The following is a 22,585-nucleotide window of genomic DNA, read 5'->3' on the forward strand; positions in this document are numbered from 1 at the left end:
AAATGTCACCAGATGATAGTCTTCTCTGTTACAAAATTTTGTCCTGTCCAGGTAATAACTTATCTGTCTGTGCACATCCAGGGAGTGTAAGACTTACTTTGCTTTATTCTGTGGGTAGGGAACACTAGCAAAGGAACAGCTTGAATCAAGGAGAGATTGGACATAATTCTGGATATAATGGAGGGAACGGCTCTAGTGAATACCCTTGTCCCTAAGGAACACAGTAAAAGGTTCCTTGCACATCAGGGCTTGTACATGAGACTTGTCGGGCTGAAGTGATGGCTATGAGCAGGGTAGTCTTCCAAGTGAGAATCATTAGGGGGGCAAAGGCTGTTGGATCAAAAGGTGGTAATGTAAGTTTTTCAACAGCGCAGTTCAAATCTCAGGTTGGACTGGGTCTTCTCCTGGGGATCCAAGCCTTATTAACCCTTTGAGGAAATGTTTCAGGTAGGGATGAGAACAGATGCAGGCAAGCAGAGATAGCTGAAGCATGTCCCTTAACAGTACAAGAAAGTCCCTGGTGAAATAGTCCGGACAGCTATTTTTAAAACAAGGTCTACATCTGCTTCTAAAGAGCTAATCTCTTTGCCCTTGTCCAAAAGAGAAAACCTTTTCCATTTGTATAAGTATGATTTTCTGGTATTCAGTCTTCTTACGGTTCTTAGGATTGGCAGCACTTCTGTAAAAAATAGACTGCAGTATTTGAGAACAGAAAAGTACAGTTTTGTACCTACCATAAATGCAGATGTCCGATAGGAATGCATCTGCAGTCCTTACAAATGGGTTGTCCTGTCGTCAGGCAGCCCTTCGGTCGGCTGGATTCCAAAGTCTGGGTCTGGCCTCGGCTGGTGTCGCACTTCACCCGACGTCATAGCTGCAGTTATTCAGGTATAAAGGCATCAGCCGACGCCATTTTCCTCAGTGTTTCTTGCCCCAGATGCCAGGTGCCCTTTTGGAAGGCTAAATTTGGATAAATGCCAATAATTCCAAATAGTAGAGAGCAAACACAAAAAATAAACATGTATGTACATATATACAAACAAATACACCATAATAGATCCCCCCAAGCTAGCTGAAGGCTGGCAAATACCCTAGGAGTACCTCAGAGGGGAAGGAGGGAGGGTAATCCTGACTGCAGATGCATTCCTATCGGACATCTACATTTATGGTAGGTACAAAACTGTACTAAGTCCTTCAAGGATGCATCTGCAGTCCTTACAAATGGGTAGAATACCATAGCTAAACAAGGGGAGGAGGAAAGAGTAGTGATTATGGTGTAGCTAGGATCCCTTGCAAAACAGCCGTGGCAAAACCTGCTCGGGATCTAGAGTATAAAGGTAAATTGTAATGCTTGGCAAATGTATGCACGGAGGTCCAAGTAGCAGCCTCTATAATGTCCTTGGTAGCCACTCCTCGTAAGAAAGCTGTGGTAGTGGCTGTAGCCCTTGTGAAGTGAGGCCTGATATTCTCTGGAGTTTTCTTTCCATGGTAGGAGTAACAAAATCTAATGCAATTTCCTATCCATTTGGAGATTGTCTGTTTCGAAATTGGTTTTCCTTCCTTTCCTGTGGCATATGCTACCAGAAGCTGGTCAGTTTTTCTATTGGACTTAGTCCTGTCCAGGTAGTAGCGTAACTGCCTGTGTACATCCAAGGTATGCAAAAGTCTTTCTCCCCTGTTCTGTGGGTTTGGGAAAAATGTAGGTAGGCGGATAGCCTGATTTAATGACACTCTGGATACCACCTTAGGCATAAATGTAGGATTTGTTCTCATGGACACTCTATCTTGATGGAAGATCAGGAAGGGTTGTACTGCCATTAATGCCTGTAGTTCAGAGACCCTTCTTGCTGAGGTTATTGCCAGCAGGAAAGCAGTCTTCCAAGATAAGTATTGTAATTCTGCTGTCGCTGCTGGTTCGAAAGGAGGAAGTGTCAATTTTTCTAGCACAAAGTTCAAGTCCCATGCTGGCAATGGTGGTTTCCTGGGAGGTTTCACATTTTTAATTCCTCTGAGAAACTGTCTGAGCAGGGGATGAGAGAAGACAGGAGGATCCAAGCTATATTGTGCTGAAATAGCTGATGCATGTATCTTGATGGAAGAGTAGGACAGGCCTGTGTGGAAGAGCTCTGCCAAGTACTCCAGGATGTTGGCCATGTTTACCAGAGTCACATCTTTTCCCTTTGCAGTACTCCAAATGAGATATCTTTTCCATTTTGCTGCATAATTCTTTCTTGTTGAAGGTCTGCGTGCCTCCAGGATTATGTCTTTAACCCTTTGGGATAAGTTTGGGTTAATTGCTGTCATGTAATGTTCCAGGCAGTTAGCTGCAGAGTTTTCAGGTTTGGATGCAGGATGTTGTAGTTGTTCTGTGTTAACAATAATGGGATCAGGGGTAGTGTCCATATTTGTTCCCGAGACATGCTCCTCAGCAATGGGTACCAATGTTGTCTTGGCCAGTCTGGAGCTATCAGAATGATCCTGGGACGGTCCTCTTTGATCTTCAGAAGCACCTTGTGCATCAAAGGAAGTGGTGGAAATGCGTATGCTGTCAGGTTTTTCCAACTGAAAGAAAGGGAGTCCACCTTCCAAGCTAGTGGGTGGTACGTCCTTCTGCAGAATTTCTTTAGCTGGTGATTGAATGGAGATGCAAACAAGTCTATTTGTGGTAATCCCCATTCCCTTGTGATGGCTTTGAAGATGTCCGGATGAAGCATCCATTCGTGGGCATCTGTGGTTGTTCTGCTTAATATGTCTGCTAGAACGTTTTCTTTTCCCGGTACAAAGATTGCTTGTAACTGAATGTTGTAGCTCAGGGCCACATCCCATAGGTCCAGTGCCAGCCGGCATAGAGGATATGAATGGGTGCCCCCCTGTTTGTTGATGTACCACATAACTGTGGTGTTGTCTGTTCTTATCATCAACTGACCTTCTTGGAGAAATGGTCTGAATGACTGTATTGCCAATTTTACTGCCAGCATTTCCTTTAGATTTATGTGTAGGCGCAGCCGGTCTTGAGTCCATAAGCCTTGTATGCACTTGCTCTGCATGTGTGCTCCCCAACCGAGGTCTGAGGCATCTGTCGTGATGGTTTGGCTTGGTTGGCTGTTGCAGAAGGGCAATCCTGTGTTTGATTGACAGGCCTGAGCCCACCATAGGAACTCTTGTTTCAGGCATGGGATTATTGGAATTTTGGTTTCTAGGCTGTGTTTGTGTTGGGACCACAAATTTCTTAGGTACCACTGTAGCTTTCTCATATGCAGTCTGGCATGAGGGACCAGAATGATGCAGGATGCCATGAAGCCTAGAGCTTGCAGTACTTTTCTTGCAGTTAGGTGGCTCTGTTTTGTTAATGCCAAGAAGTAGAGAGGTAGTTGTTCTTTCTTTTCTGCAGTTAGGAATGCCATTTGTTTTGATGTGTCCAGCTCTGCACCCAGAAAGGTTATTCTTTGGGATGGAATCAGCCTTGACTTCTTTATATTGACTGTATATCCCAAGGCTTGCAGCAGGTAAATGACTCTTTGTAAGCCTTCTGCTAGTTTGCTTTTGTTGTCCGCTTGTATCAGGCAGTCGTCCAGGTAGGGATAAATTTGAATTCCCTGAAGCCTGCAATAAGCAATTACTGATGCCAGGCATTTCGTGAACACTCTGGGCGCAGTAGATAAGCCAAAGGGCAATGCTGAAAATTGATAATGCTCTGATCCTGCAAGAAATCTGAGGTATCTTCTGCAAATTGGTCTTATGGGGACGTGCAGGTATGCCTCCTTGAGATCTAGAGTTACCAGCCAAGACTCCTTGCCCAGCATGGGAAGAAGCTGCTGTAGGGTCAGCATTTTGAATTTTGGAACAATAAGGAATGTGTTTAAAGCGGACAGGTCTAGAATGGGTCTCCATTTGTTTTCTTTTCTTGGTACCAGGAAGAGTCTGGAGTAAAATCCCTTTCCTTGCTCCATAGGTGGTACCCTTTCCACAGCTCTCATTCTTAATAGCCGAGATATTTGTTTTAGAGCTTCTCTTCTTTGAGTAGGTGGTAGGTTTGGCATTCCTCTCTTCCCTGGTAGAGTATGGAAATGGAACCTGTAACCTTGGTCTATAGTTTGCAAAATCCATTTTTCCCTTGTGATGCAATGCCAGTTTTTTGAGAATAATGTTAGTCTTCCGCCTAAGGGTGCTTCTAGTTGTTCCTTGGTAGGCGGTGCCACTGCCAAGTCACTGTGATTGAGTTGTTGTAGTGGTGGTGGCTGCGTCTGTGCCTCGCTGGTTGTTACCTTGCCATTGGCGTCCCCTGTAGGCACCCCTGGATTGGTTTCTGCCTCTTGAATGCCTACTCCTGCCTCTCTCGCCCTTACAGGAGTCTGGAAAGGACCAATTTTTGGAGGGCCAGTTCCTGCTAAACCTTGGAGGTTGAACCTGTAAGAAATCTTTCACCGTTTGTACAGATTTCGCCTTCTCTTCCATCTTTTTTAGCACCTGCTGAGCAGGGGAACCAAATAAATTGACCTTGTCCATGGGTGCATCCAAAAGCTTTGATTTGACATGGTCTGGTAATGCCTGTTCTTTCAACCATGCATGTCTCCTGATAACTGTGCCAGTCATGGCTGATCTAAAGGAAGCCTCCAGTGCATCATAGCCACATTTTAAAGAATGGTTACTAACCTGCTGTATGTTATGTACCATTTCTTGAACATATTTTTTATCTAAAGATTCTTCAGAGGAAAGCTTTTTAGTTAACTGGTCAAGCATAAACTCTTGATATTGAATCATATGAAATTGGCAGTTCAAAGCCCTAGCTGACAAGGTAGCAGAAGTGTAAACTTTTTTACCCCATCTCTCTAAGGACCTGGATTCCCTTTCAGAGGGGAGGGGGTTTTTAGTAGAAGTAGCAGCTACAGCTTTAGGGCCCTGGGCGATGGTCTCTGGATCTGCAAAGGGAGCCTTGTATAAATGGTGATGAGTGTCCGGGACCCTGTAGAACCTATCGGGCTTAGCAGGAGCCGGAGGTAATGAATCAGGAGCAGTGCAAGCATCATTAAATGCATCATCTACAACAGAAAGAACTGGAGGTATAGCTAAAGGCCTATGTTGTGGCAAATGAAGAAAGGTTCTAAGCCTTTTTCTGGAGTCTGAGAAATCTTGGCCCTACCACTGAAATTGTTCCCTCATAGCATGCAAGGTTTCCCCAAAGGAAAATTCCTCAGGTGGAGAGGCTGAAGGAATGGACTCTTCAGCATCAGAGTCTTCGTAAGGAGAATAAGAAGCCTCAGGAAGGTCTGTATGTTCTGATTCATCAGAGGAACCATCAGTGGAAACTGGTTCAGGGGGCTCTGCTCTAGGTCTCTTTTCTGGAGGAGGGAGAGAGGACCTGTCTGGATGGGGCTGAAATCCACGGATTAAAGAAATTAAATCCTCAGCCAAAGATAGCATATGAGAGCTAGTGCTGGGCCTGTGTGAGGGGGGTTTGGCAGGCACAGATTTTGAAGTTTTGGCTGCTTTAGCCCTGGCAAAGGCCTTAATAGACATGGCTGCAGGGGGCCTAGCAGCTCCACGTGCAGGGGTTGAAATATCCAGGGGAATTGTGTCTGATAAATCCTGGGAAACCGCAACAGAAGGCTGGATTTCAGAAGCAGATTCTACCAGGTTAGAAGAGGCCTCAGTAGAAGGCATGGTTTCGGCTGGAGAAAGAACCATTTGCTCGGTTTCGGCCGAAACCGAGACACTCGCGGTTTGCTTAAGCGCAGTTTCGGCCGAGACCGCGGACCGCGAGTGTCGGTCCTTTTCTTTTCGTTTTTTGGAAATTTCCGTTGGAGGATCCGACGGCATATGTAGGCAAAATCAGAGCCGAAAATTTGTTCAGCAAACTCCGACCGACGTCTAAGCGTCCGGTTAAAAGAAGCGCAGGCTAGACAAGCTGCTACATCGTGGTCTGGGCCTAAGCAATGTATACAGTAGGAGTGGAAATCTTTATGAGGTATTTGTTTCCCACAAGATAAACAGTTATTCACTTTCTCTGACATCGGCTGAGGCAAGAAAGAGTCCCCAACGGGGTACTTAGCTTTTTAGAAGTCTTCGAAGTAGTATTCGGTAGTAGTAATCTCTGGATCTGACCGACCGGCACTTGCGAACAGCTTCTGCTTCGGGCGCCACGCGGCAAGAAAGACTGAGGAAAATGGCGTCGGCTGATGCCTTTATACCCGAATAACTGCAGCTATGACATCGGGTGAAGTGCGACACCAGCCGAGGCCAGACCCAGACTTTGGAATCCGGCCGACCGAAGGGCTGCCTGACGACAGGACAACCCATTTGTAAGGACTGCAGATGCATCCTTGAAGGACATCCAATCCTTCAAGCTGTTTGAGGGTGCTCGCGTGAGGGAGAATGACAGACAACTCCACCTGAGTGAGTAGGTCTACCACTTGTGGAATAATACAATACTGCCCCTTGCTGAAGGTCAAGAGGAGAGAAAACCAATATTGCCTTGGACAAAAGGGGGCTACAAGTATCATGCCCAGCCAGTATAACCTCAACTTATCAGTACCTGAGGAATCAAGGGAATGGTGGGAAGGCGTATAGAGTTCTGTCCATTTGAATGAGAAGGCGTCTGTTCGCCATGTCCCCCTCTGTTGGGTGCTTGAGGAAAAAAACTTTGAAATTGTCCATTCTACTGCGTCTCAAAAAGGTCTATGCTGGGGTGTCCCCATTAAAGGGCAAAGTCCAAGAAGGTTTCCCTTTAAAGTATCTATTCATTGGGGTCCAGAATGTCTTTGCTCACAGAATATAAGGTGGTGTTCTGGCCCAGGATATAGGATACTATCAGTGTCAATTGAAACTATTGTGCCAACAGCTAGATCTTTCACTGCTACACTGCACACAGTGTAGGAATGAGTTATGAGTTCCTTTTCCTTGTTAATGCATCACATTAACTGGGGTGTTTGTCTGTCCAAATTAGCAGTGCTCCTGGGGACAGGCTGCTTTGAAAGGTTTTCATCACTAGAAAAACTGCTGGTAACGCCTCCTGGTTTATGTGAAGTTTTCTTTGCTCTGGATTCCAGACACCTTGCATATTTGTGGGTCCTAAGTGAGCTCCCCAAGGTACTTAGAGACTACCATAACCACAGACGGTTCCAAAGAGAAATTTGTATCTGGATTCAGCTTAATGGCATCTTTCCACCAAAGTAGTTCTCTTTCTCAAGGATGGCAGAAGGATAAACAGGTTTTACAGGAATTGGCAATATTTTTTTTTTTAGGAATCACTGAAGATTCTTCCTGTGTAATTTTGTCAAGAGCATCATACAGCTGCATGATGCCATGAACGCCAAGGACCTCAGACATTTCTTTGCTGTGATCTTCCTTGACAATAAGCAAAGTAGACTGTCAGAAAGGGCACCTTGTCTTGGGTTAAGGCAGCTATCTGATGTAGAGTTTATGAATGCAGCCGGAAAGCGAATTATTGTCTGGGGCTGAAGTTGGGACTTAAAGAAAATGAGGGTGAGCCCTACCCCCCTGAAAGTTCCGGACATTTTTCCTCTGGATGACAATCATTTAGGTGGGAGTAAATGCGCACTTCTAGAGTTGTGCAATGTGCTACAACAGGCCAGACAGCTGGTGAAAATGATGGGGGCAGTGGACAAACCAAATGGTAAATCACAGAATTGGTAGTGCAAACCTGCTGCTACAAACTAAGGTATCATTACACTTGGGTTATCTGCTATCAGGCGGTCCCGCAGTCGGCCAGAGTTCCAAAGTTTTGGTCCGGTGTCTGTTGCTGTCGCTTCTTCCCTGACGTCATAGCGCCAGGGGTATACAAGATGCAGCCAACGCCATTTTCTTCAGTTTTTCTTGCCCCAGATGTCAGGTGCCCCCAAATAGGTAGGCAATACATATTGCTAATAACACATACAGGTAAAATAAGAAAGAATACCTATGGCTACAAGCAAATACACCACATAGGTGGTAAAGGATAGAGAGGTATAGATAAGTCCCAGCTAAGAAAGTGGGGTGGGAGGGAGGGTAACCTGGACTGCAGCAGTGTATACACTCGAACATCTACATTTATGGTAGGTACAAAACTGTACTATGTTCATCGTGTTACAATGCTGCAGTTATTACACTTGGGTTGAATCCCAAAGCTGAGGCTGGGTGGCTGGGTCTATACAGGGTTAGGAGTGGCTATGAGGCCCTGCAGAACTGCAGTGGCAAAGCCAGCTCTGGATTTGGAGTATAGAGTTAAGTGGTAATGTTTGGTGAAGGTGTGCACAGAACTCCAAGTTGCAGCTTCCAAAATATCCTTGGTTGGTACTCCCCTAAAAGGCCGCAGAGGTGGCTGTAGCCCTGGTAGAATGTGGCCTAATGTTACTAGGCACAGTTTTTCCATGTTGTGTGTAGCAGAAATGAATACAGTGTCCTATCCATTTTGAAATGGTCTGTTTTGAAATAGCCTTTCCCTGTGATCCTGCAACATAGGATACAAACAGTTAAGTATTGTAGTATCTGAGGAATATTTGGGACGAGAGGGTTTAGGCCTTGAACCTGGTTCCAGGAGCAGAATCTTTTCCATTTTTCTGAGTAAGATTTCCTGGTGCTGGGCCTCCTGGCCTCCAAAATGACATCCATAACAGCTTTAGAGAGGAATGTTGATGGTTTGGTTAACTAATCTGCCATGCAGCCAGATTTAAGGTTTTGAGCTGGCTGTGCAGGATCTGATTGTTTTGCTGAGTCAGAAGATGAGATTTTTGAGGTAAAATCCATGCTGGGCCTTGAGCCATGTTCCTTAATATTGGATACCAGTGCTGTCGTGGCCAGTCCGGAGCAATGAGGATCATTTGTGGCCGCTCTAATCTGGCTTTCAGGAGTACCTTGGCTAGGAGAGGCAGTGGTGGGAAGGCATAAACGTTTAGTGTTTTCTAACTGAATGATAGGGCGTCCACTTTCCACGGTTGTGTGTGGTATGTCCTTGTGCAAAACTTCTGTAGTTGGTAGTTCAGGGGGGAGGCAAAAAGATCTATGTCTGGGCACCCCCATTTCTGAGTTATCATTGTGAATACATGTGGATTTAGTTTCCATTCGTGAGGATCCAGCATTTTTCTGCTTAAGTCGTCTGCCAGTGTATTTTACTTTCCTGGCAGGAATTGTGCTTGCAGTTGAACATGATAGGTCAGTGCTGTATTCCACAAAGTCATTGCTTGTCTGCATAGGGGTTAGGAATGTGTGCCCCCTTGCTTATGTACCACATCACTGTGGTGTTGTCAGTCATTAGTAGCAATTGTCCTGGATGTAGAAGGTCCTTGAAAGCTGTCAGGGCATTTTGTACAGCTAGCATCTCTTTTTGATTGATGTGGAGATGCATTTGGTCTGTAGTCCACTTGCCCTGGATACATTGTCCTGCCATGTGTGCTCCCCAAGCGTAATCAAACGCATCCGTTGTTATTGTCTGCATGGCTGTGGGTAAAGTAAAAGGCTATCCCTTGTGGTGACATAACTGTGCCCACCACTGAAACTCCTGTTGAAGGCAGGGGAGGAGCGGTATTATTGCTTCCAAACTGTGGCTGTGCTGAGTCCATACGCTTTTCAGATACCATTGAAACTTCCTCATATGCAGTCTGGCATAGGGAATTAGTAGTATGCAAGAAGCCATGAACCCAAAGGCCTGCAGAATTTTTATTGCAGGGAGTTGGGTTTTTGTTGCCATCAATTGAAAGCATTGAGTCAGTTGTCCTCATTTGTCTGGCGTGAGATGAGCCATCTGGGCCGTTGCATTTAAGCTGGCACCGAGGAATATTATCTCTTGTGAAGGCACTAGTTTTGACTTTTTTGTTTACTGTGTACCCTTGGCAAGCTTTTTACAAACGCCAGATACTTTAGAAGAATGTCCTTGCTTTCTGCTTGAATAAGGCAGTCGTCCAAGTATGGGTATATTTGGATTACGCTTTGTCTGCAAAATGCAATTACTGGTGCCAGGCATTTTTTGAAGACCCTGGGCGCAGCAGATAAGCCAAAGGGCAGTGCAGAGAATTGGTAATGCGTTCAACCTGCTAAGAATGTGAGGTATCTTCTGCAATTTTGTCTGATAGGGACATGCAGGTATGCCTCCGTGAGGTCCAACGTTACTAGCCAAGCCTTCTTGCCCAGCATGGGAAGAAGCTGTTGTAGTGTCAACATTTTGAATTTGAGAACTTCCAGGTATTTAGAGCAGAAAGATCCAGAATGGGCCTCCAGGCCTTGTCCTTTCGGGGGACCAGAAAGAGTCTTGAGTAAAATCCTTGTCCTTGCTCTTGTGTTGGTACCTCTTGAATAGCTCTCATGTCCATGAGTGCTGTAATTTGTTTTTGAGCCTCTGCCCATTGATTTAGTGGCAGGTTTGGCATTCCTTTTAGCCTTGGTAAAGTGTGAAAGTGGAACCTGTAACCCTGAGATATAATATTTAGAACCCATTTGTCTTGGGTGATCACATGCCAATTGTGTGCAAAAAGTGCTAGTTTTCCTCCCAAGGGAGCTGCCAAGACAGAGGAGCTTGGCAGCTGGAGGGGGAAGTCATTGGGACCGTTTCCTATAAGGTTGTGGCCCGTCTTTCCCCTCCTTTCTGAGTTGAAGTACCCCATTGGCGAGGCTTGTAAGAACCTTGTGGCTGACCTCTACCTCTGCCCCTCTGAGGTCTGTCTGTAGTTGGAAAGGACCAATTTCTGCTAAAACGAGGAGGCTGAACCTGTAAGAAATCCTTGACCATTTGCATAAATTTTGCCTTATCCTCCATTTTCTTTAATACTTCTGCTTTGACTCCAAATAAAACATTCTGCTGTAAAGGTGCATCCAATAATTTTGCTTTAACATGATCAGGTAAACTTTGTTCTTTTAACCAAGCATGCCTACGGATGACAGACCCTGTAACTGCCGCTCTACAAGAGGCTTCTAATGAATCAAATCCACATTGCAAAGTACGTTTGCCCACTTGTTCTGCTGCATGCAATAAATCCTGCATTTCTTTATAATCAGGAAGCTCTGAATTTGGAAGGAGTTTTTGTTTTAACTGAGACATCAAGTATTGCTGAAATTTCAGCATGTGAAATTGGCAATTTAAGGCCCTCATTGCTAGAGTTGCAGAAGTGTATACTTTCTTTCCCCATCTTTCTAATGCTCTAGAATCCCTTTCAGAGGGAACTGGATTCTTAGCTGTAGAAGCCTTAACCCCTTTGGGATCCTGGGAAATGGTTTCAGGGTCAGCAACAGGGCTTTTGTATAGAAATTTGTGAGAGTCAGAGACTCTGTAGTATCTGTCTGGTTTGACTGGGGCTGGAGGTAAAGAATCAGGATTTAAACTACATTCTGAGTACACATCATCCACAATGTCTAGTACTGGTGGAATAGCAAGGGGTCTGTGCTGAGGCAAAAAAAGGAACTCTGAGCCTTTTCTTGGAATCTGAGTAATCCTGGCCTTCCCAGTGAAAATGTTCCCTCATAGTATGTAAGGTTTCCCCAAAAGAGTTGTCCTCTGGAGAAGAGGCTGAAGGGATTGATTCTTCAGCATCGGAATCCTCATATGGGGGTAGAGAGTATTCCTTATCTACTGAGGAATCCGAAGAAATGGAAACCTGGTCAGATGAGTCATAATCTTCATCCTGCCTAGGCCTTTTATCAGGAGGGGGATGGGAACCCCTGATCAGAGTAATTAAGTCCATCTGTTTCTTAGGTATGGGGGCGTGTCCTGGTGAAAGCTGTACTGGCTTCTTTACTTTTAAAGAAGTTTTAGACTTAGCATAAGATTTGATAGTTAGTCTGTCTGAATACACCTTCTGCAGCTGAGGGCTGTTCAACTGCTTCGGATCCCTCTGCAGGTATGGTCTCGGTATGGCCTAAAGGTAGAGTATCCTGAGGCCCAGCCACCTCCGCGTGGTAGTCGGAAGCAGCTAGTGGTTCTAAAGCAGCGGTCATCAGGGGCTGTGAAGATGCCTCACTGAAAACCGGAGAACCGGCGACTGGCCTAGCAGAGGCCTCGTCGTCAGGTTTGGGTCTCGGATGCCTGTCCTTGTCTTTGCGCTTGTGTATTCCGGTCGTTTGCTCCGATGGCATGGTGTAATTGAATTTTTTGCCAAAGGAATGTCGGGCAAAATCAAACCGATGTTTAATAGTGCGCTTATTAAACCTAGCACAAAACCGACAACCAGTGACATCGTGATCTGGGCCTAGGCATGGAATACAATAAGAATGAAAATCCTTATGAGGTTATTTGCTTCCCACAAGAAATACAATTAACTTTTACTGACATCGGTCTGATGCAAGAAAAAGTTTGTCCAACGGGGTACTTAGCTTTACAGAAGACTTCGGTTCTGGAATTCGAATTGAATCTCTCAGGAGTCGGCCGACCGGCACTTGCGATCTGCTTGTGCTTTGGGCACCGTGCGGCAAGAAAGACTGAAGAAAACGGAGTCAGCTGCATCTTATATACCCCTGATGCTCTGACGTCAGGGAAGAAGCGACAGCAACCGACGCCGGACCAAGACTTTGGAACTCTGGCCGATTGCGGGACCGCCTGACGGCAGATAACCCAAGTGTAATGACTGCAGCAGTGTAACACGATGAACATCTTGCTGCCTCTTCTTAAACTGCAGAGTTCTAGGTCAATGTGAACATCTTTAAAGACACATCGGGGTTCAATTTCTGGTATAGAGTATTTGTATTTCATTTCACTTATTAACCTATTTCACCTACTTCTGTGCACAAGATGCAAGTGCAGTGAGTTTAGAGAAAGAAGACAGGTGACGCTGAGTTCAAACCCAGTTTAAAGGTTGGGGATGACGATGGTTAAAGTAAAGTATTCACCTCATAGACATGAGTTACAGGGTTTAATTCCCATCTCAAGAAACACGTCTGGGCTTAGAAAGGCCCCGTGAAGTCATTAGCTTACTAACCACTTATAAACCTAGCACGGGCTGGTTGAATAGATCCTTGTTGCAACTGTTCTTGCAAGATGGGGGGGGGGGTCTTGGTCTTTTGGAGGCCTTGGTATCCATACGGGAGGCTTTTTCTTTACTGAATTAAGTATTCTTTTTCTATGATGTTTAATACCCACTGATGTGAGGTGGTGTTTCCACTGGTTTAGAAAGGAAGAGAGTTTTCCTGCTACTGGAATGGGGAAGGCGTTGTTTAGAAGGGGGGGTGGGAGCTGTGCATAATCACAGTTCTCTTGAGGGGTTAGTCTTTGCACCCCATCCCAATCTACTGCATTGTCCTGGCTACCATCTTCTGGACTGTCTGGGCCCTTTCTGATAGGACAGCCTCCCCTTACCTTGCCTAGAAGCCAGAGGCCAAGGCTTAGAAAGATAATTTCTAGTGTACCTTTGGGATGGAAACAAATGAAAAATAAAGCAAATAAAAATTAATTTAATCTAATTTCTTGAAAACCTTCCCTGCAGGAGGCTCAAATGAGAATTATTTATCCAATGAGAATCCTGAAGTTTGGCCTTAACTGGGGCATAAACTGGCTGGGTTATCAGCCAAGAGTACCTGGCTACCAGAGTCAGTAGCAGCTGCTCTGCATAATGCCTCTAAAGCATCAAAGCCACACTTCAGAGTGCATGGAAACCTGGAGTGCTTTTCTGGCTGTCCTGGATATCTCTTAGCAATACCCCGACTGAAATGCCCTCAGCTTTGATAATGATTTATAATACAGGAATCCTTGCAGGGACATGTGAAATTGGCAATTAAGGGCCTTCACAGACAAGGTAGCAGATGTGCAAGTCTTTTTGAAAACCTATCAAGTAGCCTACCTTCCCTGACATTGGGTAGGGGTGTCTAGCAGCAGGCTAAGGAGCACCCTTAGTGGATTCAGTAGAGAGACTACATAGGGATCAGCTTACAGACTCCTGCAGAGGTGTTTAAGTGTGTTAAGTAATCTATAAAATTGGTCTGGCATCCTTGGAGCAGAGGGAAGACAGTCTGGTTTAAAGAAATATCTTCGAAATCATCTAATTCCATATGGACTAGTGGGATGGCTAGTGGCCTGGGGGATAGCTGCCTGTAATTTGTTTGGGCCTAAAGGAATTCTTTGCTTTCCCACTGAAAAGCCTCCATCTTATGTAATATATTCCTCAAAAGGATGAATCCTCTGTGGGAGAAGCAGAGGAAATGGTATCAGTCAGAATCTGTACAGGATTGAGGGAAGAGGTGGTCAAAATAAGACAACCCTTCATCCTCAAATCCTGAAAAATCGGACTCCTCTTGAAAGAAAGCATCGTTTGGACTTTTACTAGGAGAGGCTGCAGTGCCTGTCTGTAGTGCCTGGCTGGTCTACCTAGATTTCATAAAGGACAAATTCCTGAGCAATTTTCAGGAGGTCCCAAGTTTTAACCTGGGTAGAAGTAGCTGATGGCTGGGGTGTATGCTGAGATAGACTTGTTGGTCTCCAGTTTAGGCATCTGTTTAACAAGAGATTACTTGGGTCCATGGTCAGCTGACCACAGCTTCAGTCCGGGTTAAAGGTGTGTGTTCTTGCAAAACTGTGGAATATGAACCATCTCCACTCAGTAATGGATGTTAAGACCCTGGAAGCTGAGAAGCTTCACACTCAACCTACAGAGAGAAGACACACACTCAACCTACAGACACAGAAGACAGAGTTGAAAGGCCAGCTGCTATGGCGGCCTCTCAAGGGGTCATGCCAAAGGACTTAGGCATGGTAGCTGTCAGAGCTAAGGGATGCAAGAGTGAATTCACCAGGGTAGTTGCCTAACTTAAGACCTAGAAGGATAACCATCTTGCCTGCTGAATCACTTTTTTTTTTAGTACAGTAGCAGTTGAGCATGGCAGAGAAGCATCAGGAAATGGGTCTGAAGACTCCATGTGTGTCGCGAGGACTTCAGCCTTACACTTGAGGGTTTTAGTTCTAAATCTAGCACAATCCTGACGACTGGAAATGTCCTGCTGTAGTCCCAAACAAAGCATGCAAAAAGGACAGTCTTTTTGCAGGATTTGCTTCTCAAACTTCAAGCAGTTAACTTTTCTAATAATCATATCAGAAGAATTTCCCAATGGGGCAGTTATCTGAAATTTGTCGGTAGAAATGCTAGAGAAAAATGAACTGATGGACAGTCTCTGGTACAAGTAGAAATGCATCGGACTACATGGCTTGAAAGAAATGAAGACTGCAATGGACACCACTCATAATCTGATATCCAAACGTCAGCCATCGGACCAGCAGTGGCTAGGGATGAAGAAAAGATTCTGGAAACTAGGCCAGTCATGGGCTTCTGCATAGTACGAAGAACCAACAGTCAGTACTGCAGCACTAATTATGATAGTCTAGAGTTATCAAGTAACTCTTGGGAGTATAAAGGGGTAATAGGTTCTTTCGTCAACATTCTAGACTCCAGAACTTCCACATACAAATTTGGAAATGAAAGATCTAGTACTGCTCTCCAAGGGGCTTTCTTTGGTACCTGAAAGATTCTGGAATAGAAGCATTTGCCCTTTTGACCTACAGGCAATGGCTGTATGACTCCCTGAGTATGTAAAGACTGAAGAACCTGAGGAAAAAATACTGCTTGGATCAGAGGGTGGGACGGTATTCCACTGAAAGGATGTTTTTTTATCCAATGTCATCTACAACCCTCCTGCACTACTTTTAACACCCAAGAGTCAAACGATCTTTTGCCCAAGGGGAATGTTGAAGGACAGACTTGTAAAGATGCTGGTCAGAGGGGTGGAGAGGTAAGAGTAAAAAAATGTTAGCAGAGCCATTCTACACTGTTGGTCTGTCCCTTTTTCTGAAGGAAATTAACTTTTTTTTTGTTTTGCACTACTACCCTCTTTTTTACTGCACTTGTTTACTAGCATAAGATTTTTTTTTTTTTTTTTTTTTTTAAATAAATTTGGCTTTTATGGGTAAGGAGGCAAGTTATATTGGGGTACATGAAACATCAACTTCCCGGAATAAATTTCCCTCTTTCATCATATTGTTTGGAGAGTTAACCAATACCTCCTTGTCAAAAGCAGAATCAAAGATTTCAGACTTGACACCTCATCAGCAAAGATCTGGCTACATACATAAACATATCTTCTCAATAACACAGCAGTTGCAGTGGCCCTTGAGACAGTATCTGCACAATCATACACTACTCAAAGCATGTTTAGATACCAAAGTTAGGGTCAAACCAGTTTGGGTAAAAACTGAAGAATGGAAGCCAATTCTTACCGATCCAGTCAAGCATTTTATATTCTGTCACCAGGTCAAGGGCTAGTTTTAAGAACCAGCCTGTTTGGCAGCATAACATTCACCTGAAATGGCAAACAGGTCAGATCAAGGTAAGAGGGGAAAAAATAATCAGAGTGGAGGTGTTCACCAACAGGGATTTGAGAAACGAAGCTCTTAGCAAACAGCTGCTCCCGTGAGGCAAGAGATGCTGCTTCTCCAGATGGCAAGAAAGTACTGAAGAAAACAAAGTCTGACTGGTTAAAGTCTGAAGGGTAGATGGAGGAGGGGGACCAGTTTTTTTGATTTTTTTTTTTTTTTTTTTTTTTTTACAACTTAAATGCTACTGCAGCAGAGGGAAATGATGACCATCCCCAATGACAAAAAGGTCCACATTGCTAGCATAACTGGCACTGAAGCTGCTGATACTGGAGGGGCCAATGGCAAAAAAGGACAGAAATGACACTGGGACAATGCATCTCAGAATTAGTAATATCTGACAGTACTGGACGTGGAGGCTGAATAACTAATGTAAAGTGGGTTAGCATCATGACAAAGAAGCACCTGAGTAACAAGTACAGGCACTGTAAATCTAGACACTAGAATCAGCAATGACGTCAAGAGACAGTTTTTGCTCTAATGTAACTTGGCCTCTGGGAGAGAAGTCTTCCATGACCTTAAGGTACCCGCATTTCTGTTTACAAATTAATATTTGGCAACGTGTTGTGCATCAAATGCAGTAGAGGCATCCAATGTGATCACAAGCAAAGGGGATCGTCTCACTTAGAAAATGAATTTTTGGAAGGCCTACGGACAGGCTCAAGTACATGGTAGATTGGGCTTGGGGCACAGTAATTAAAAAATGAACAAATAAGCTAAAAAAAAATTACAAAAGACAGCAATCACACTGGACAAAAGGAGAGAAGGAAGGAAAACTTAATAGCAACATCACTTCAACTCCTGTGAACAAAACAGAAGTTTATGCAGGACAGCTTGCCACTTATTCATCACCTGAGTGCTGCTTCTTGTGTGACACATACGAACTGCAGAGAAAGCGGTGTCTGGACAATGGGAAATGGGATTGAGCTGCAGGCTAAAAATGTTTCATCACCCAAGTTTAACAGCTGTGTCCCAAGTTCTTTTGTTTACCAAAGATGTACTACTGGTATAAACATCATCAGGTCATTACTGCCATTTGCACCTCAGGACACTAGCAATACCATTTTTATACAACACACTCAAGTACACAAGTATCCTTCTGCAAAACACTGCTGTGAAACAAAACACAATAAATGCTATAGCCTTTAGCCTTTCACAGGTAGAACAAAAATGGGTTAAATTCACCAGCAGCAAATATTCTAGAAATAATCAAGGCATGAAGACGTTAACAGTGGGATGATGCAACACAATAAAAAAGGCAAAAAAAAAAATGTACAGAAGTGCGAGTGTGTTGATACTTGTGATCATAGAGGTACCGTCCCAGCACAGCAGAGACCTTAAAGGCAGTTCCTTCTGAGTTAACTGTTGTTCAGAAGACTACTTCCTATCGGCCAATGCTACAAAAAATCCTAAGCGATCAAAATGGTTTCTTAGTTTGTCCTGTGATCATTTTTTTTCCTTGACTTCACCAGTAAGGCTTGTGGCTCACATGGATTTATTTCATAACTGGATAAATACCAAAGTAATACATTAAATGATAAAATCACCACTGTACAACAGCATCTGAAAAATGCACAAAGTCAACTTTATAGTAGCAGGACAAGGTAACAGCAACACAGAATGCATATCAAGCTTTTACTCACTTCATTTGCTTCCTCTTCTCTGTTTTCATTCGGCCCAAAGAACATGCAAAAACAAAACAAAAAAAAAATAGAATTAGCATGCAGGTAAGAAAAATAGGTACACAAAAAAATAAATACATGGCCTCTCAGTTTCATCAGAAACATTAGAAGCAATACTCAACACTCCATGTAGTTTATACACAACACCACACAATGATCCCTAGAAGGCACAGCCAAAACATTAGCTGATATACTTAACTATAACTTTACACCTTTACCTCCACCCTACTGCCCAACTAATAGCATGCCCAATCCATGGCTCAAAACAATGTGTCAAGACTGCTTTGCTAGCATAAAAAAAAAGCCTTAGACTCCCTACCAAATATTTTCAATCTCTGCTCATCCACTGGATTTGACTGCTGTAGTTATTCCACTCCACAAAGGAGGACCCAACACTGACCTTGGTAACAAAAGAAGCCTAATCAGCCTTATCTGTAAGACAACAGAGCATATCAGCATAGAACTTAAAACAAGGACATTAGCAGTCAATCCCTTCATCCAAACCAGTTTGCAGTCATTAAATGTAGATCATACCTCCTAAACTTGACTTCCACAAAAAGACACTGATGCACTGAACGTAGGCAAATCAGTGCATATTGCGTACTTTAACCTGGCAAAGGCCATTGACACCATTCATCATCTTCGGCATTACTAAATAGTTAATCAAACTAAATGTAAATCCTTATGAAACCCACTAGACATCAAACTTGCATGACCACAAAACAATCTAAGTGGAGGGGTGCACAAACTCAGTAAAACAAGTTACTAGTGGCATCCATCAGGTATTGGTCCTTGAGCCACTTCTCTTCAGTATTTACTTCTCTATGGCAAGGCCAATGTCAAAGGCCTGTGGTTGACTAGACAGTGGATGACTGAGACCTAAAGCTAGCAAAATTTACACCTAACCCCTAGATTCATCACAAGGGCCTAACATATACAAATAAATGGTGCTAGAGCAAAAGCCTTAATCTAAATGCCAAAAATGTACAGTGTACTCTAGTAAACAGTGGTACCCCATATACCTACAACACAGATGACTCACCTTTAAAAACTGACAGTTATTACGGGCCTTGGCAATTTCACTGACAATGAACTATCCATTAACCACCATGTATCTACTTGTGAATAGAAAATGCTTATGTAGCCAGACTGGCTACCAGGGTTATGTATATGTTTCAGGTATCCCTCTTTAGTACTTAGAGGAACATTACTCTGTTATGGGTCTGATAAAGGAGGACTAGTCATAACTTACAACTTAGAAGACTGAATAAATTCCTCACAGAAATTCAAGGTATTATCGTTCACATGCTAAACAGAATAACTTCTTATACTACTTTCTTACAGTGTGTCTGTCAGGGTGGGGGTTCTGACTCGCCTACATTGCCTTGAAGGATCTACATCAATGCAACCTCACACAGTTGCAAAACATAAATTTCTTAATGTGGCTGTTAAGATTTTCCACCTCAATGCAAGTATAAACTACTGGTGAAAGATTTATCTTTCAATTAATCACTTTTATAGAAGAAACTTCCCTTAAATATAAAAAAAGTAGCTCCCTGACTCTTTTCACTTACAAACTGAACAAATGGAAGAAAAAGTACAGTTTGTAAGAACTTTCAGTAGATATCCTACTGATCAATGCTGCAGCACTCCAAATTGTATCTTACCAAATAACCTAGACATACCACTAAGGCAGTAAAGCCAAAGCCTTCCATACAGTCATACGTTAAACATATTACCCAAGTCCATGGACATACAGGTAACTTAAGCAGATGGATGAGAGTAAATCTTCAGACTGTACAATGTTAGTCATCTGATCACAGCTGCAGTACCCTTAACTATAAGGCTAGCCTATCACAACTTATACTGAATGGGAAGAGGAAAGACAGCAGTCAAGGAGCCCCTGGAGAATGATCCTAGCCAAAGCCTGCACTAGACATGGAAAAACCTCATTTGCAGTGCTTTGGAAAGGTAAAATACACAGGACCTAGTTGCTGCTTCTAAAATGCTTAAAGAAACCATGCCTTTCCAAAAAGCCACTGATGAAGCCAAGGCCTTGGTGGTATGTGCTTCAACTCTGCTCAGAATTGTCTTATTGCCTTGTTTTGATGGGTATAAGAGCATGTGACAATCTGGAGATGGTCTGTTTTGACATTTTTTTTACCTTCATAAGAAATTAATAACTGATCAGAGCTTCTGAAGGTTACAGTTTTAATTTATTTATTGCATTTGTTGACCGGGAAAGTCCACTGGGACTGGAGGAGCCCATTTTCAGTGGAGGCCCAGGGAGAAATGCTCCACATTATTACATACAATTAAATTAAAACACTGTAGATACAAGAATAAAAAACAGATGCACTACTACATAGAAGTAGTTAGAAAGTACAGTTTTGTTCCTACCATAAATGTAGATGTTACAGTGTATTCACTGCTGGAGTCATTACACTTGGGTTATCCTGCGGTCAGGTAGTCCCGCAGTCGGCCAGAGTTCCAAAGTCTTGTCCGGCGACGGTTGCTGTCTCTTCTTCCCTGATGTCAGTGCGCCAGAGGTATATAAGATGCAGCCAACGCCATTTTTTTTCAGTTTTCCTTGCCCCAGATGTCAGGTGCACCCAAATAGGTAGGCAATACATATTGCTAATGAAACATACATAAAAAATAAAAACAATACCTTCAGCTACAAGCAAATACACCACATAGGTTGTATAGGATAGAAAGGTACAGATAATTTCCAGCTAAGAAAGTGGGGATGGAGGGTGGGTAACCTGGACTGCAGCAGTGAATACACTCGAACATCTACATTTATGGTAGGTACAAAAACTGTACTATGTTAGTGTTTCACTGCTGCAGTCATTACACTTGGGTTGAATCCCAAAACTGAGATTGGGTGGCTGGATCTATATAGGATTTGGAGTGGCTATGAGGCCCTGCAGAACTGCAGTGGCAAAGCCAGCTCTGGATTTGGAGTAAAGAGGTAAGTGATAATGCTTGGTAAAGGTGTGCACTGAACTCCAAGTTGCAGCTTCCAAAATATCCTTGGTTGGTACTCCTGTAAGAAAGGCCGCTGAAGTGGCTGTTGCCCTGGTAGAATGAGGCCTAATGTTACTAGGCACAGTTTTTCCATGTTGTGTGCAGCAGAAACGGATACAGTGTCCTATCCACTTTGAAATTGTTTGTTTTGAAATAGCCTTTCCTTGTGATCCTGCACCATATGATACAAACAGTTGCTCAGTTTTCCTGAAAGCTTTTGTTTTGTCCAAGTAGAAACATAACTGCCTGTGTATGTCCAATGAATGAAGAAGCCTCTCCCCTTTATTCTGGGGATTTGGATAAAAAGTTGGAAAGTGAATGGTTTGCTTACGAGGCACACTGGATACCACCTTTGACATGAATGTAGGGTTTGTTCTTAAGGAAACCCTGTCTTGATGAAAAATGATGAAAGGTTCCACTGCCATTAAGTGCCTGCAACTCTGAGACGGTTTGTGCTGAAGTTATTGCCAGCAGCAGAGCAGTTTTCCATGTAAAAAAAAAATAATTCTGCTGAAATGGCTGGCTCAAAAGGTGGCAAAGTAAGTTTTTCCAAAGCAAAGTTGAGGTCCCAAGTTGGTGTTGGTGCTCTCCGGGGCGGTCTTATGTTTTTAGCCCCTCTGAGGTATTGTCTTAGTAATAGATGTGAAAAAATAGGAGGATCCATGTTGTAATGAGCTGAAATAGCAGAGGTGTGGATCTTAATAGATGAAAAGGAAAGACCTTTGTCCAGCATCTCAGTTAAGTATTGTAATATCTGAGGAATATTTGGGCAAGAGGGTCAAGGCCTTGAGCCTGGTTCCAGGTGCAGAATCTTTTCCACTTTTCTGAATTAGATTTCCTGGTGCTGGGCCTCCAAAATGACATACATAACAGCTTTAGAGAGGAGTGTTGACTGTTTGGTTAAGTAATCTGCCATGCAGCCAGATTTAAGGTTTTGAGCTGGCTGTGCAGGATCTGATTGCAAAACAGAGTCAGAAGATGAGGTATTTGAGGTAAAGTCCATGCTGGGCCTTGAGCCATGTTCCTTAATACTGGGTACCAGTGCTGGCGTGGCCAGTCCAGAGCAATCAGGATCATTTGTGGCCTCTCTAGTCTGGCTATTAGGAGTACCTTTGCAAGGAGAGGCAGTGGTGGAAAGGCATAAACTTTTAGTGTTTTCCAACTAAAAGAGCGTCCACTTTCCATGCTTGTGTGTGGTAAGTCCTTGTGCAGAATTTCAATAATTGGCAGTTCAGAGAGGAGGCAAAGAGATCTATGGCTGGGCTACCCCATTTTTGAGTTATCATGCTGAATACTTGTGGATTTAGTTTCCACTCGTGAGGATCCATGAAGTTTCTGCTTAAGTCGTCTGCCAGTGTATTTTTCTTTCCTGGCAGGAATTGTGCTTGCAGATAAACTTGATAGGTCAAGTGCTGTGCTCCACAAAGTCATTGCTTGTCTGCATATGGGGTAGGAATGTGTGCCCCCTTGCTTATGTACCACATGACTGTGGTGTTGTCCATCTTTAGCAGCAATTGTCCTGGATGCAGAAGATCCTTGA

General features: G+C 43.6%; 1 protein-coding gene across 1 annotated transcript in view; it reads right to left on the bottom strand.

The window, feature by feature from the left end:
* The window catches only part of SETD2 (SET domain containing 2, histone lysine methyltransferase), a 3,532,865-nt gene that overhangs the window by 3,012,376 nt on the left and 497,904 nt on the right, over positions 1-22,585 (bottom strand). Inside the window, exon 3 of the mRNA XM_044066027.1 lies at positions 17,977-17,995. Within this exon, the coding sequence (XP_043921962.1) occupies positions 17,977-17,995 (19 nt within the window). The remainder of the gene's footprint in view (positions 1-17,976; positions 17,996-22,585) is intronic.

Source organism: Protopterus annectens, chromosome 3.part0 (genome assembly GCF_019279795.1).
Source record: "Protopterus annectens isolate FY-2018-M chromosome 3.part0, PAN1.0, whole genome shotgun sequence".
Taxonomy (NCBI): Eukaryota; Metazoa; Chordata; order Ceratodontiformes; family Protopteridae; genus Protopterus; species Protopterus annectens.